This window comes from Adiantum capillus-veneris, chromosome 3 (assembly GCF_014529385.1).
Source record: "Adiantum capillus-veneris isolate H3 chromosome 3, ASM1452938v2, whole genome shotgun sequence".
NCBI classification, from domain to species: domain Eukaryota; kingdom Viridiplantae; phylum Streptophyta; class Polypodiopsida; order Polypodiales; family Pteridaceae; genus Adiantum; species Adiantum capillus-veneris.
The window spans coordinates 24093316-24109154 of record NC_140933.1 but is presented as its reverse complement, the minus strand read 5'-3'; the positions used below and the strand labels follow the sequence as shown (position 1 = coordinate 24109154).

General features: G+C 46.3%; 1 protein-coding gene across 1 annotated transcript in view; it reads right to left on the bottom strand.

Moving 5' to 3' along the window:
* The window catches only part of LOC147460614 (peptidyl-prolyl cis-trans isomerase FKBP19, chloroplastic-like), a 74656-nt gene extending 59516 nt beyond the window's left edge, over positions 1-15140 (bottom strand). The window contains exons 1-2 of the mRNA XM_086508189.1: positions 14982-15140; positions 13595-13694 (exon numbers count right to left, since the gene is read on the bottom strand). Of these exons, the coding sequence (XP_086364315.1) occupies positions 13595-13694; positions 14982-15071 (190 nt within the window). The 5' untranslated portion in view covers positions 15072-15140. The remainder of the gene's footprint in view (positions 1-13594; positions 13695-14981) is intronic.
* Between the last annotated feature and the right edge of the window lie 699 nt (positions 15141-15839).

The following is a 15839-nucleotide window of genomic DNA, read 5'->3' as shown; positions in this document are numbered from 1 at the left end:
AAAGCAAGTGGGCCTACGCTCTCTCTAGGCCTAGAGAGTTCAAGTAAAATACGACCACCCAAGCGTCGCCGTCGCATGCAAAATGGAAAACCGAGTGAGGTAGACTCTTCTCGCCCAGTCTATTTTGAACCCAGTTTGGAGGATTATGTGGACTTCAACAAGAGGTAGAGGCATGTGGTGAAAGTGTCACCTTATCAACACTTAAGGTATACAACTCTAGTGTTCAAAGCGTTGTCCTACACCCAACATGGATAATAATAATAGGCCAGAAGTCTTTCCTTTTCGTGTCTTGCAACACATGCATGTAAACGTGCACATTGATAGGAAGATATTCTACCAGCAAAAGATTGTTTTCTTGCTCGGCGCAGAGATGTTTGATGAAATCCTTAGATCCCCACATCCTATCGTCTTGCCCATTCTTGATTACGACCACTCTTTTGATGTAAGTATCTTTATTTTATTCTAGCCTTGTGCTCTTCTTAGCTCGATCTCCAATTTTCCACCCCTGTATAAACCTTTATGAATCACTAAGTCATTCCCAAAACAAAAAAAAGTTTGTGATTCTCTGCTCATTGATTTACTACCATGGCAAGTCTCTTTTCCCACATTCACTGGCATGAAGGGAGGGGACATCACCACCAATTTTTTGGATAACTTTGACATCGCTTGTGTAGTTTCCAACAAGGATGACGACGCCTCACGGCTACGAATCTTTCCTCTACTGATGAAAGTAGAGGCCAAGTCTTGGTACAATGCTTTGCCTCAAGCTATCAAGGATACATGGGACTTACTACGTGCTACATTCGTGAAGAGGTTTGGTGAACATAGTTACATGGGACGGCGGGTCGGGGTCGAGAACGGGGTCGGGATGGCAAAAGTCAGGAAACGGGGACGGAGGTCGGAACGGCCAAAAAAAAAAAGAGTTTTTTTGGCATTTTTTGATCTACACACATAGAGCATCACTTTGACCATAAATTTACACTAAATAGACCAAAGAACACGAGTCATATAGGCTGAAATGTGCTAATAAAACATCGATGATCGATGGATACAAAATGAGAAGTGCATGCCACAAGGGCTCAAGAGTCAAAAAGCCTAAAGGACTTAGGACAAGCCTGAGGCCTCAAGGATAACAAAAAGTACAAAGGGCTATGTAGTAGGTAGAGTCGTAGACTCAAGAGTCTAGACTCGAGAGTCGAGTGATCAATGATCATCAAACTCAAGAAGTGCTCGCCTGCTGAATCTCCACATCGTCGTCGTAGTCGAGGTCGTCAGCAACGTATGAGGGCTCCGGCTCGGGAGGCTCGCATTGAGGCTCGAAATCCTCCTCTAGCTCCTCCAAAAGAGTATCGTCCATAGATGGATTCTCTTGTGCCATCTCCCACTCAGTGAAAGGATCTGCCTTGTGTGTGATGCTCTTGGCAAGCATGCGCAAGTTAGCGCTCACAAACACCAAATCATTGGCCCTCTGAACGCCAAGGCGATTCCTCTTCTTAGAGGCAATGTGGCTGTACACACTCCATAGTTGCTCCAAGCAACTAGTGGTACATGCTTGGCTAAGGACACGAACAGCCAAGCGCTGCAAATGTGGGCCATCTCCTCCGTAGTCCTCCCACCACAAAACCGAGCCAATCTTGTTGCGATCAAGCTGTGCATCTACACATCCATAGGAGCCCTTCTTTTGCCTGTAGTTGAGTAGCTCGTCTCTAATCTTGCGCCTAATGTCACTGCTAGGCTCAAGGCGCTCCAATACAAGCCGCCATCCTTTGCTCACCTCCTTGTCGGTCTCTTGACGCCTTCCTTGAAACTCAGGGTCAAGCACATAAGCTGCCGCATGAAGTGGAGAGTAGTATCCATTCCACCTCGACTCACACAAGCCATGAATCTCCGCATACTGAACAGGGTCATGCACAAGCTTCTCAAGTGCCTCTATCATCCGATCCATGGCTTCGTAGACTTTGTCAATGCATGGCTGCAAGCCATCCACCACTCGAAGTAGGTGTAGAATAGGCTTGACCATGGCGTCAAGAGTCTTCACCTCCTCCCACCAAGCGGCGTCGTCGGCCCATTCTCGGCATTTCAATCCTACTGCTGATGTAGACTCCGGCATGGCCTGGAACTCATCACTGAGAAAGAGGCCCCTTAAGGCTCCGCCACATGTAGACAAGCGGCCTAGCATAAGCCAATTGAATGCAAATATTGTCTCTGAATATTTGAGCAAAGACAACTGGCTCCTCTTTGAGAATTCATGGCGCACTTTTTGATGGTTGAGCACAAAGGAGACAATTCGAGAGGCGTCACCAATGGTGGGTGAAATCCATGACAAGTTCCCTATGTCCTTGAGGAGGTTATTGAGGCAATGCGCCATGCGAAATGTGACATGGATGCTGGGATACATGCCCTCAATGATAGCTCCGGCTGCCCTATTTGACGCCTCTCCATCTGCAACCATACAAAGGACATTCTCCGGGCCGGTGATCTCTATGGTGCTTGTCCACTCCGCAGCAAGCATCTCGGCGGCCTTGCCACTATCGGATGCATCATGTGACTCCACAAAGTACATCTCTCCCCGAGAGTAGGCCACCACCCCGTGGATGGACCGCTTGCGGGTGTTGCTCCATCCATCTACAAGAAGAGAGACGCCATTGGTCTCCCACAAATCCTTTGTTGCTTGGGCCGCTTGCTCCACGGCAAGCTTCTCTTTGTCAAGAAGGGTGGTGCGAAGCCTCTCCGATGAAGGTGGCACATAAGAGGAGCCATATTCCCCTATTTTCGTAACCATGGTTCGAAAGTATGGAGACCTATCCACACAAAATAGAGCATGTTGCGTTAGTATGGAGAGTCGAGAAATTATAACCCATTATGAATACAAAATGGAAGATTGCAATGTGCATATGCCAAGGGAAACTCACCGCGAAGCATGGAAGGCAATGTGGTCGTGGAAGAAGAATCGGGCAACCGACCTATCTACCTCTTCCTTCAATTTAGGATTCCAATTTTCGTTGAGAGTGGTTTGGCGATGCGGAAGGGAAGAGGACGGTGTAGATCCATGGCTCTTGAAGGTTCGAGAGATGTCGTCAAGGTTGGCTTCCCTTTGCTCTCACGGTGTCGCCGTGGCGGAGGGATCAACGGCAACAAAACGGCCCCTCTTGGCCGCTTCCGCAACCTCATACACCGTGAGTTTCTCAAGAAGATCCAACCTCTTCTCGGGAGCTACATGAGGGCAAAACTTCACCTCGTGACCGGGTTCATGAAGAAGATGGACTCGCACTTTGTTTGAACCACCCGATCTCTTGTATGGACATAGCTTGCACGTCCATGGTCTTGCACCGCCACCTTTGCCACGCGAGCTAAAGTCGACTTCATCCCACCACGACCACGTTTGCATGGCGGGCCTCCTTCGAGAAGAAGCGGCTTGAGAAGTGGAGTTGGCTTGAGATGACATGATGGTGGAGAGACTCGAGAGAGTAGAGCTTAGAAGTTAGAAGGGTTAGAGGAGAGCTTGTGTGGAGAGAGAGTAAAGGAGAGCTTCAAAGTGGGTAGAAGAGGGAGAGGAGAGCTTCAAAGTTCAAACTTGAGCCTTGAGCTTGAGGGAAATGGAATGAGCTTGAGCCTTGAGCTTGAGGGAAATGGAATGAGCATTGAGCATTGAGACTATGAGTATTAAGAGGCCCAAGGGAGCCTTTTATAGCCTCCCAAGGGCCAAGGCTTAAAAATATGGCAGTTGGGGCTGCACAGAGCCGTTGCAAACGGTCAAAAACAGTCACTTTTTTGAATCCGACCCCGGCCGACCCCTGCCGTCCCCGTCCGGTCCGTCCGACCCCGGTCCGGCCCCGGCCGGCCCCGGTTCGTCCCCCCTGCGACCCGCCCGTCCGGCCCGTTTTCCGTCCGTCCCTCGGCGTTCCCAGCCGTTCCCAGCCCGGTTACAACCGTTCCCCGGCCCTAGGGCCCGTCCCCCCCGTCCCCTGTAACTATGTTGGTGAAGTCACAACCTCAAAAAAGTTATAGTAGCTACTGTTAAAGCACGGAGATCTGCTAGAGTATGCCACATATGAATTGCTAGAGTATGCCACTTACGAATCCAAGTTTGTGGATTTGTGGGAGTGATGAGTTACTTCACTAAAGGAAGGTGAAGGAGCGCCTAATTTCCTGAAGAAGGATCATTTCATTGCTGGCCTGTGGTCGCCGCTTAAAGAGAAGGTGAAGGGGAGATTCCCTACATCGTATGAGTTGGAAATGGAAGTAGTCCGCCTTAAAGACAAGAAGTTGCACATGCAAGCAAGAGTCAACGAGTCAGAGGAATCAAGCTCAATCCGACTAACCCCAGTAACTGCAACAGCCGCCCAAAGGACCCAACCACAAGAGGTATCAGAAGAGTAGCAAGACCTGTTGAGCCGCATCACTACTCAGCTAGAGACTTTGTCTGTGCATTTGGTGCAGCAAAGGCATGCACACAACCGCAATCAAGAGCAAGGGAGAGGACAACAAAGGCAAAACCACAAATGCCATTGCTACAATTGTGGAGAAGACGGCCATGGTATGTATTACTGTCCACACCCAAGGAGGCAGAATTTCAACAGAAGAGCAAGGTAAAACCAAATTTCACAACCAAGAGCAAGACCACCACCACCCAAACCACCACAACAAGCACCACCCGTGCAAATTCTACAGCCACCGGTTCAACCACACCCACCACCACAACAAACTCTCATTCCACCCTTACCCCGCAATTCTACAACCACTGGTTCAACCACACCCACCACCACAACAAACTCTCATTCCACCCTTACCCCGGCAACCAGGCAGTAAGTGCATAGTTACCCAGAACGGAAAATCGGAACGGGGAACAGCAACATGCATGAAATCGGAACTCTCATTCCACCCTTACCCCGGCAACCAGGCAGTAAGTACATAGTTACCCAGAACGGAAAATCGGAACGAGGAACGGCAACATGCATGAAATGCCATTTGTTGTTTCGGATACTCACGTTTGAAACACGGAACGGGAATTCCGAACGGGAAATTGGGATGGGAACGGGGAACAGAGACCTGAAAATGGCCATTCCCTGTTACTATCAGTAAGTGTCATCAGTTTTGAAGGTAAGGGAAAGGTGAAAGTGGAGAAGGATATCAAAAGAGTGGCAAAAGGTAAGACCAAGGTAGAAGGGGTAGATACCACGAGGGTAAAGCGCGCTAGGCATGGTGAATCTTCCCAAAAGGAAGAAAATATCAAAATTAAAGGAAAATCTAGCAAAAATATGTCCAAGTCACGACGTAAAATTGACATTGTAGATTTTTCTCTGGGTGAATGTTCTAAACCGTATGATGTGCCTCAAGATGTCTCTATGCAGGGCCAAAGGATAAACTGCCTCAAGATGTCTCTATGCAGGGCCAAAGGATAAACCGTATGATGTGCCTCAAGATGTCTCTATGCAGGGCCAAAGGATAAACTGGCTTCAGTTACTCCACCTAGCACCCCGTCGAGTCAACCATCGTTTTCAGATTCAGCCTGCTGTCCGCAGATTTCAGCATCTGCATTTTCAACGCATCATTGTCGCATCCTTGCCAACACCGTCCTCGTCGACACATTGTCAGAGATCAGCAGAAAGTCAGCATTTTTGTAGATTTCAGCAGTTCAGCCCTACCGTTTTCATATTTCAGCCCGTCCTCGTTGTCGTCATCATTGTCGTCGACATTGTCGACAAGTCCATTGCATCTAGACTATTTTACCAGATTTGTGCAATCAATAGCATAGATCTCTCTCGCCATAGAGAGGGGGGCCCTTGGAGGAGGGTTTGACAACCGTCTTGTGTCGTATTCTTCTCTCTCTCTCTCTCTCTCTCTCAGTCTCAGTACCTTCATTCACAGTGGCATTCACTTTGTTTGTGATCATTGCACTCTCTCACTGAAGGAACGGAAGGCTCTCCCTTTCGTAAGTAAAAGGAACCCTTGAGCACAGTTCGGAGCACTCATCTTGAGCAAAATCAACATTCACTTCCGCTGCACCTTACATTGGTATCAGAGCTTTGGCAGTGTTCTGTATCACTCAAGGAAAGAACCACATAAAATTTATTGCTTGTTGCGGTCGCACGCAACCCTAGTTCACTTGGTCGTGTCGATTCCTAATCGTGTTTTTGAAGAGTGACAGGTAACCCAAGAAAGAAGGGCTTGTCCAGCCTCCCCTTGTTCCTCTTGAGCGGACCGTGCACTTAGCGGCCGGTCAATCGACATGGGGTGGGAAAAAGAAACTTTCGTGTGAGCGCAAGGCAGCCAAAGGGTGCGCCCGCAGGGAAGAGTCAAGCTCGGGTAAGAGAAAAGCCTTCTCTAACATAGATTGCAAGCAAAAGAACTCAAGAACTCAAGAACCCAAGAACCTCAAGAACCCAAGTTCCTCGCGAACTTAAGTACCCAAGATCTCAGTGTATGGTCATCACCCGAAGCAGAATGGATACTTTGCATGAAGGTGATGAGCAGGGAGGTAGTGAAGAAGAACTTTCCCCACCAAGAGGATTTTTTTCCGACCCTCCCCCTTCCCCATCTACGCCACATGGAGGCTTTGGTCAAGTCGATGATGGACAAGATGCTACAACAAGAGGCGCAACACGCCGCCTTGGATCGCGAGCGCAAAGAAAGAAAGGCAGCCTTGGAGCGTGAGCGTGAGCAAGCGCGCTTGGCGGTCGAAGAAAGAACGGCAGCCTTGGAGTGTGAGCGTGAGCAAGCGCGCTTGGCGGATGAAGAAAGAAGGGTAGCCTTGGAGTATGAGCGTGAGCAAGCGCGCTTGGCGAACAAAGACAGAAAGGCAGCTATTGAGCCTGAGCGTGAGCAAGCACGCAAAGCCCAACGCATAGCGGTCGAAGACAGACGAGCTGCCTTGGAATTAGAACGTGAGGCGCAGAGAGACCAACGCATGCAAGAGTTGGTCCTACAGGTACTCACCTCGAAGTCCGAGCCAGTCAAAGATGTGGGCAGTTCATCAGGTAGCTCAAATTGAGATGCGGACTCCAACAACCCAGTCACTGAGAAGTTGATGTTCAGTAAGTATGACGGTAAGATGGATGCTAATGTTATTCATTCTTGGTTGCATCAATTTAATGCTTACTTTGCGACAACTAAGAAAACAGGAAATAGCAAAGTTTTGACGGCAGCCATGTCCCTTGACGATGATGCCATTAATTGGTATCACGCATGGCAAGAGGCACATTCGGACGCGCACCTAGAGGAAACCAAAGAAGACGTGCCCCTTTCTTTCAATTGGGCCGACTTCCAAAACAAGCTCAAGGCGCGGTTTATGCCACCTCACTACTTAGTGCGGTTGAGAGAAAATTGGTGCAATATCAAGCAAAATGGCATACCCGTCATGTCTTTTTCTAACCGTATTTTGCAGCTCGACACCCAATTACGCAAATCGGATTATGAGCGCAAAGAGGCATTCCTTTTTGGATTAGACGAGTATAACAAGTTTGATGTCGAATTACTCAATCCAGTGGATCTCAACAAGGCGGTAGCGATTGCTCTCGCATAGGACATGAAGCACAACAAAGGAAATCCTAAGGAAAACAAGTCTTCTCACAGTACCTCTCAGACTCTTCAGAACCCATAGAATGATAAGAACAGTAAGAATGGTAAGAATGGTAACTCTTCTAGCCAATCTTCCTCTAATCCTTCGGAAAAGAACTCTCAAAATGAATCTAAGAGTAAAGCTAAAGCACCTGCTAAACCTAAGCTAACCCCGGATGAAAAAGTCGCACAAGGAACTATAGGAGGATACATAATGGCAAAAGAACAAATCATTTATGCTAAGTAAGGTCGATGTTATCAATGTCACATCAAGGGTCATATTAAGAAGGCTTGTCCTAAGACAACACCACCTAAAGAACCCAAAGCACCGACAGCTACCACAAGCACTTTAATGAACCAATCCTAGTCTCCACATGTTTTGGACACACACATTGATGAGTCTCTCTTTAAATGTTATGGTCATGTGAAGGGTCAGCGTTTTGTCATATTGTTTGATTCATGCAGTATGCATGATGTGATTGGTGCCTCTCTTGTAGAGAGAGCCCGCCTAGAGGTTAGCCAGACAACTCCTCTCGAGGTATCGGGCTTCGCTCCCGGTATGGACTCTCTCATTACGCAAGAGTGCCTTGATGTGTTTTTCACTGTTCAACAAGCTTCCTTCCACAGAAAATTTGTCGTGTCTCCTCTCTTAGGATGTGATATGATTTTGGGCATTATATGGTTTCGTGAACCCTCTCATTGATTGGGTAGACAATACTCTCACTCTAAATGCCAAAAGTGACTCTCCCATGATCATTCATGGTGAGAAGGGTCTGCATTCTTTACCTCTCATTTCTCATGTGCAAGCGAAGCGTGAATTATGAAGAGGAGTGCAAGCGGCATTTATCTATGCCTCTCTAGTTACCCAGAGCATTCATGCTCCAAACAGGTATTGAGCCCTGTTTACCAAGTATGAGCACCTCGTTTTGCAGGATAATCTTCCACCCCGTCTCCCTCCCGAGCAGCCGGAGGACCATCGCATCGAAGTCACGAAGGGGACATAGCCAGTTCAGTAAGCTCCCTACCGCTTGAACAAGACTTAGGAAGAAGAGTTAGAGCGGCAACTCACGGAGTTGGTGGCCAGAGGATTCATACGCCCTAGTGTAAGTCCTTTTGCTGCTCCTATTTTATTTGTCCGCAAGAAGGATAGTTCGTCTCGTTTCTGTGTTGATTGCAGGGCATTGAACAAGATGACCGTCAAGAACAAGTTCCCGATGCTTCGCATTGTGTATATCCTCGATAGCCTCAATGGGGCAAGGGTTTTCAGTAAGGTCGATCTCAAAAGTGGATACCATCAGGTAAGGGTATTCAAAGGCGACATCTACAAGACCGCTTTTTGCATAGAGCGAGGGCAATGGGAGTATGTGGTCATGCCTTTTGGATTGACAGGTGTCGTGGGTACATTTAACCGTCTCATGGTAGGCCATTTTGGCGATATGGTTGGCGTGTGTGTGTTCATCTTTCTCTCTTTTTTTTTGCATCGTGGGAACGACATGAAAAGGATATAGAAAGGGTTTTAACCCCTTTGGATGAGTGTCAGTTGTACATTGCAACTAAGAAATTTGAGTTTTTTCTCACTAAAGTTACTTATCTGGGTTATATCATTTCTACAGAACACGTCAAGCTAGATCCCGCGAAGGTAAAACAGGTACGTAATTGGGATTTGCCCAAAACTACATAAGATGTGCGTTCTTTTCTTGGTTTATATCAAGCATATAGTTCGCACATAGAGAATTTTGCACGCATTGCCGCACCCATGACAGATGTTTTGAAAGGGGTAAAGACTCGCCGACAGCGCGTGGATTTGTCTGAGGCAGCCATTGAGGCTTTCGTAGCTCTCAAGATTGCGGTGACAAAAGCGCCGTGTCTTACCCTTGCCTCTTGGGATGACCCCTTTGAGGTATGAACGGATGCGAGCAATGTCGCCATAGGTGTTGTGCTTCAGCAGCATGGCCGTCCAGTTGCATTCCTTAGTCGGAAGTTAAATAGTGCAGAAAAGAACTATTCAGTTTATGACAAAGAACTTCTGTCTGTCATTCACTCTCTCAAGCATTGGAAGCATTTTCTGTATGGTAGAGAGTTCACAGTTCGCACATATCACCAAGCCCTCAAGTGGCTCCAGTCTATGCCTAGTGCACATTGGAGTGATCGCCAAGCACGGTTGTCACAGTTTCTCTTCAGGGTGTGTCTTTCGACAGGATGAAGAAGTATGCAGATTCTAAGTTTGGTAAGCAATGGTTGCAGGCTCTTGCTTCCCAAGGGCCTAGCAACTATCTCATTCGTGAAGGTTTGTTGTATTTTCTTCACGGTCTATGTGTGTTGCCCTCTCTCAGAACAACCATATTGCACGATGCTTATGACTCTCACGGGTGGGCACAGGGGAATGAACACCACTCTGGAAAAAATAGAAAGATTCTTTTATTGGCCTAAAATGAAAAAGGCTGCGTTTCATTATGTCACACAATGCACCATTTGTCAAAAGGTTTAAGCTCCTCGGGGTAAGCAGCAAGGCCTCTTGCTTCCACTGCCTATTCCCGATGGACCTTTTCATGATATTTCTATGGATTTTGCGACTAACCTTCCACCTAGTTTGCATTCAAGGAACACTCAATGTTTGACAATTGTCGACCGTTTCGGCAAATTTTGCATATTGATTCCTTGTAAGGCCAAAGTCACTGCACAAGATGTAGCACGGTTGTTCATAAAGCATTGGTACCCCCTCTGTGGTTTGCCAAAGTCAATTGTTTCAGATAGGGATGTCAAGTTCACGTCCAGTTTTTGGCGCGCACTCTTTTGAAAATTTTGGCACTAAGTTGAATTTTTCATCGGCTTTTCATCCACAGTCAGATGGTCAAACAGAAATTTACAATCACTTGGCTTTTGATGTTTTGAAGTCATATGTGCATGATCAGCAGTCTCATTGGGAGCTCTATCACCCATTGGTTCAAGCAATTTTGAATGACTCTTATTCCTCTACCATTGGTAGAACTCCGTATGAGGCAGCTTTTGGACGTCCGTTCCAATCACTTTTGACTCGCTCGGTCAGTTCAATGCCTGATGCCAATGCTGAAAGTCAGTCGTTGGATGAGATTTCTGAGTGTGTGAAGCTTCGGCTAAGCAAGGCTATTGAATCTTACTCACGACAGGCTAACAAGCATTGTCAAGATGTTTCTATCAAGGAAGGAGATTGGGTTTATTTAAGCATCATGAAGCAACGTCTTAAGCAAGTTGGAAGGAAGTGTCTTAAGTTGTCTTTCAGAATGTATGGTCCATTTCCTATCCTTAAGAAGATCAATGCAGTTTCTATGAAGCACAACGTTTTCCATGTTTCTTGGTTGAAAGTGTTTTAGGGTACACCTCCAAAGGACATTACCGAAGAAGAAGAGCCGGAGATCATTGATGAAGCTGAAGTCATGGAACCGGAGCAAGTGTTGTTGCATCGGTTTCACCATGGCTCAAAGAAGCAAGTTAGACAGTACTTTTTGAAGTTCAAGGATCGAGGAACCCACGAGGCAGTGTGGGTCGATTAAGAGTTTTTCAGAGATTACCCAGAGCTGTTGGCGGACTACAAGGAAGCCATGCAGCTCTGTACCAGTACCTCACTTTGAAAAGGAGGGGATGTCACGTACACATCTAATACGTGGACAAGCTATCTCAGGTCTAGGGTTCAAGTTAGCTTAGGAAGTGTTATGGTATCTTTGTGAGCCTGTGCGCAGGCCGTGCATGTCCAGGCACTTACAGTAGTTGCATATCCTCTGGTTGCACACAACATGATCATCAGCATGACATTGAGTATCCATCATGAGCATTTTACAGTGCATAGAACCCATTTTCCCTATTTACTTATTTTTCACTTATTATTGAATTTCTATCTGCAAAAATGTGGCCCTTTCTCAAGGGGTTATAAAAAGGTTCACAATTTCATTGAAAAACAAGATGTGATACTCAAGACCATTCTCGAAGCCTAGGTAGTCATGGCACACTAGTTTCCCTCGACTAGCCTTCTCTGCATGTAGTCCTGCTATGGTAGCCTGCTGTTCACGCCAATTTTGCACCTAGTAGTGCATAGATTTGAAATTTGTTGTCTTGTTGCAAAAAATGCAAAGAATTTTTGAGGCTTGAAAGCATCCCTTTTGGAATTGTGGTTTAGAAGATATAGTATATTTTCCGCAGGGTACAGGATATGGCAGCTCGCAAGCAATTTGGTGTAGAGTAAGTTGTGAAGGCTTACATGTTTTGTGGCATATGCACACTTTGCAATTGTGGTTTTAAGGAATCAATTGGTGAAGAGGGAAGCGCTTTTCCTCAAGTGCATTGGTTGACGTGTGTTGTAATTCCATGCCATGGCAGGTGCTTCTTAGTTTCCATGGTGGTCTTTTGGGTGGGCGTGTGCTTTGAGTTGTGGTGTTGTGGGAGTTCTTTTGATATGGTTTGTGGTGCTTAAATTGTTTCTCGCGCGCTATTGGGAGACATTGCTATAGAGGTGTCACTTGCTCTTGTTTTCCCAACAACATCTAAAATACGGAATGGAGATTTGGATCCGGAAGTTGGAATGGGAACGGGGAATGGAAGTCTGTAACTTGGGGGGGAGGGGTGGGGAGGGGGGGCGGGGCATGCCTTCGCTTTCTGGAAGGAAACAACCTTGGCCCATATGCATGCAACATGATGGGATTTGACGACATTCTTCTAGACTTCAAGGATGTTGCAACATTGTAGGTGATGATTGCGAGTGGGCGGGGGCAAAGATTTGCGGTGTCCAAATCTGCTAGACACGGCTGCCTAGTGTCCCTAGTTCAAGAGATTGGGCTCAGAGGCTTACATATTCCTATTTGTGGATGAGAAGAAGTTGGATGCAGAGTTTGCTAATATACTGCACTATACTTGCATGGCGGAGAGGCCAATCTTAAAAGGGGTCAGCGGGTCCTTCAGACTTCGTATGTAGCTCCAATGGGCTCATCACTAGAGCAACGGTCTGTCACCACCCCCAATTGGTCTCCACACAAGGTTTCAGTTGGATTATCCTCAGAATACCTATGTAGATATGGGCTGCCAAGTCGGACTAGATCAAACACCTGAGTGGCAGATTGCACCCCTCCTCTTGAGCATTCGGAGGCAGCTTCTCCACTTGAGCTCGGCCCATCTACCCTTGATAGGGAGGATTGTGGTGGAAAACCAGGTGCTTTTGGGAACAATGTGACACATCGATTTTTGTTGGATTTTCTAGAGTTTCTGTACAGCCCAGACCCAATGTCTTATCAAGAATTTTATATGGTCTGGGACAGCCAGCATGCGCCAAGGTTACTTGGAAGGTCATCACCTTGCACGATGGACTAGGGCTAGCAGACCCTGCTAGGATCAAGTTTTAACAAGTGGCCCATGGCGACCTGAGACTCCTAAGATTTTCACAGAGATGCTCAAAGTTGGGCTGAGCTAGGGATGGGAAGACCGATTTTTGTTTACCATTCTTAGGGCCTGGGAGTGAGGCAGGATTAGCAGCCTTGAGCAAAACAAGGTGGGAGCCTAAGAAAGGATAGGCTGAAGTGATAAACTAAAAGGTAGAATAGAGAGGCTTCAAGGTGAAGAAAGAAAATTGGCAAGAGGCTAAAAGGTGTGGGTGGTGATACAATCACAAGAGAAAATGGCACCGGTGCATGCAATCCTTAAGCAAGAGAAGATGCACCCTTCAATGAAAAAATTTCCAATATTGGAAAGTGTCTTAATGTATCATGCCACATCCATGGTAAGCCATGTACAATTTCATTGAGTACAATAAACTTTCCCCATAAACAATAGACAAACAACTGATAAGGTTCTTCAACAAAAACGGTCTAAAAACTTATAAGTGGACCATTCATTCGCTCTCTATCACAAATTGAAAATTTGTGATCCCACTAGTTCTCCTTAGTTCTGAAGTCGTAGCTCTAGTTTGGCAATCAATAAAGCAAAGGTGCCACTTTGTTCATCTTAATCTTGGAAATTTGGGTTTACAAAAAGCGGCCCTCCTAAATAAAAGTAGCTAAATAGACTTTCTAAATACCTGTTAGTTTCTGATCTTCGAAATTGCTACTCCTGGAGCTCATTGTACAATATGGAGATGTCATCCATGCACACGATCTTACATGATGGTGAATCAAAACCTGTGATAGAAATAAAGGAGAAACTAGAGAAGTTGGATCTGGTTAGATAATAAGAAAATCAGAAATTGTAGACAGTGACAGAATTTTTATGAAACACTATTGTATAGTGATCCGCACAAAGATAAAGAGAACATGCCATGCTTTTCATGTGCCAGCCATGCAAAAACTATCCTGTGGTTAGCAAGGAAAATAGGTTCAAAAAAACTAGGCTTTGAATATCCAATTGCATTAGAATGTCACACTCTATGTTCAAATGGAAACTACTTCAATGATTTGACATCTTTGTCGTGGAAGCTCCAAGGTTAAAACATAGATCAGTACATGGTAATCCTGGGCATTGATCTAAGAGCCAAGGATAAGACTACAGCTTCTTTTGTGCACTGCATTTGATAGTGCTAGCACGATCATTTCCCACCATGTGTGTCTGCATCGTTATGAGTAAGTGTGATTGTGTATGACAGAGGTTTTACGTTATAAAGTCAAAGAGGTAGCTGGTCACCAGTTCCATCTGGCTGGAAATGGTGACCACTACGAGTCAAAGCAAGAAGATGAATCGGGTCAAGGCGAGAACCCTCCTCAGGTAGAGATGTTGCTTTTCTGTCTCTGTAACAGAAATTTCTCTCTGTTGGCTTTGTCCATCCTGCTTTTTATTTTCTTACCCTGCTTTTCGTCACTTGAGAGTGAGGGAGGTTTGATTGGGTACGACATACCAATCACACCATTGATTAAGAATTTCCTCCTCCATGTGCAAGAATATGTGGATCAAGAGGCTTTATTCCTCTCTCCCATGATCCATGACAATGTGTGTTTGGTGCACCTAAGCTTCCTAGAAGAATCATTACTTTTCACAGTAGAGGCAGAGAACTTAAACTTCACATAAATGAGAAAGGTCATGCTATTCCATTGTATCCAATAAGTCGATTCATGTTTCACTCATGCAGTGGACATTTAGCTATCACTTTCAAATGCTTGACTCATAGATGGGTATTTGGGCATCGTGAATTGACATTATCTTCATCAATACAGGCTTTCTGAGAAGCCCCCTTTTCCAACCTTATGATATCCTAGGACCTTAAAGAGGGCATCATGATACTTTGCATTCCAAAAGATACATCCCAAACTCCTCAGATGTCTTTGAACAAGTAGCTCTATCAAAAGACCACAAATCACAACAACGTCTCTGCTATCAGCTCTTCAAATGAATATAACCATGAGGCAAACACAATTTTCCTGGGCACTCTCTCTCTCTCTCTCTCTCTCTCTCTCTCAAAGGAGACAATGTTCTACCTTTGCCGAGTCAGCAAGCAGTTGTTTGCCGTATGTCCATGGGCTGGGCGAGACAATGGACGCCGCAGAAAGCCCCGCCACCATCGCCATGGATACACTTGCACACTTCCTTTATCCAGCTGAGGTGTAATCCACTTGTAACGATCACCTGAAAAAGCGTCATTACTTCGTTAGCGTAGTGGGCAATTCCAAATTCTTGACATGTCGTTAGCCCACGTGGCTCTTCTTTTTGTGCCTAGATACGGAATCGAGCATGGGTCTCTCTCTCTCTCTCTCTCTCTCTCCAGGCGACCATTTTGCACGCACTATCTTACAAGTCGCCGCTCATGTCTGCACTAATAGGCCCACACGCCATGGCTTCTGCGTCGTCGCTCGACATGCCTCACCCTCTCCACGTTCCTTACCTTTTTCTGTACTCTTTCGGCTTAAGCCTCGCTACTTCTATTTTCCAAATTCTTGGCCTGTCCTTAGCCCACGTGGCTCCTCTTTTTGTGCCTAGATACGGAATCGAGCCTGGGTCTCTCTCTCTCTCTCTCTCTCTCTCTCTCTCTCTCTCTCTCTCTCTCTCTCTCTCTCTCTCTCTCTCTCTCCAGGCGACCATTTGGCACGCACCATCCTACAGGTCACCGCTCATGTCCGCACTAACAGGCCCGCACGCCATGGCTTCTGCGTCGTCTCTCGACATGCCTCACCCTCTTCATGTTCCTTACCTTTTTTTGTACTCTTTCGGCTTAAGGCTCGCTCCTTTTATTTTCCAAATTCCTGGCCTGTCGTTAACCCACGTGGCTCCTCTTTTTGTGCCTAGATACGGAATCGAGCATGGGTCTCTCTCTCTCTCTCTCTCTCTCTCTCTCTCTC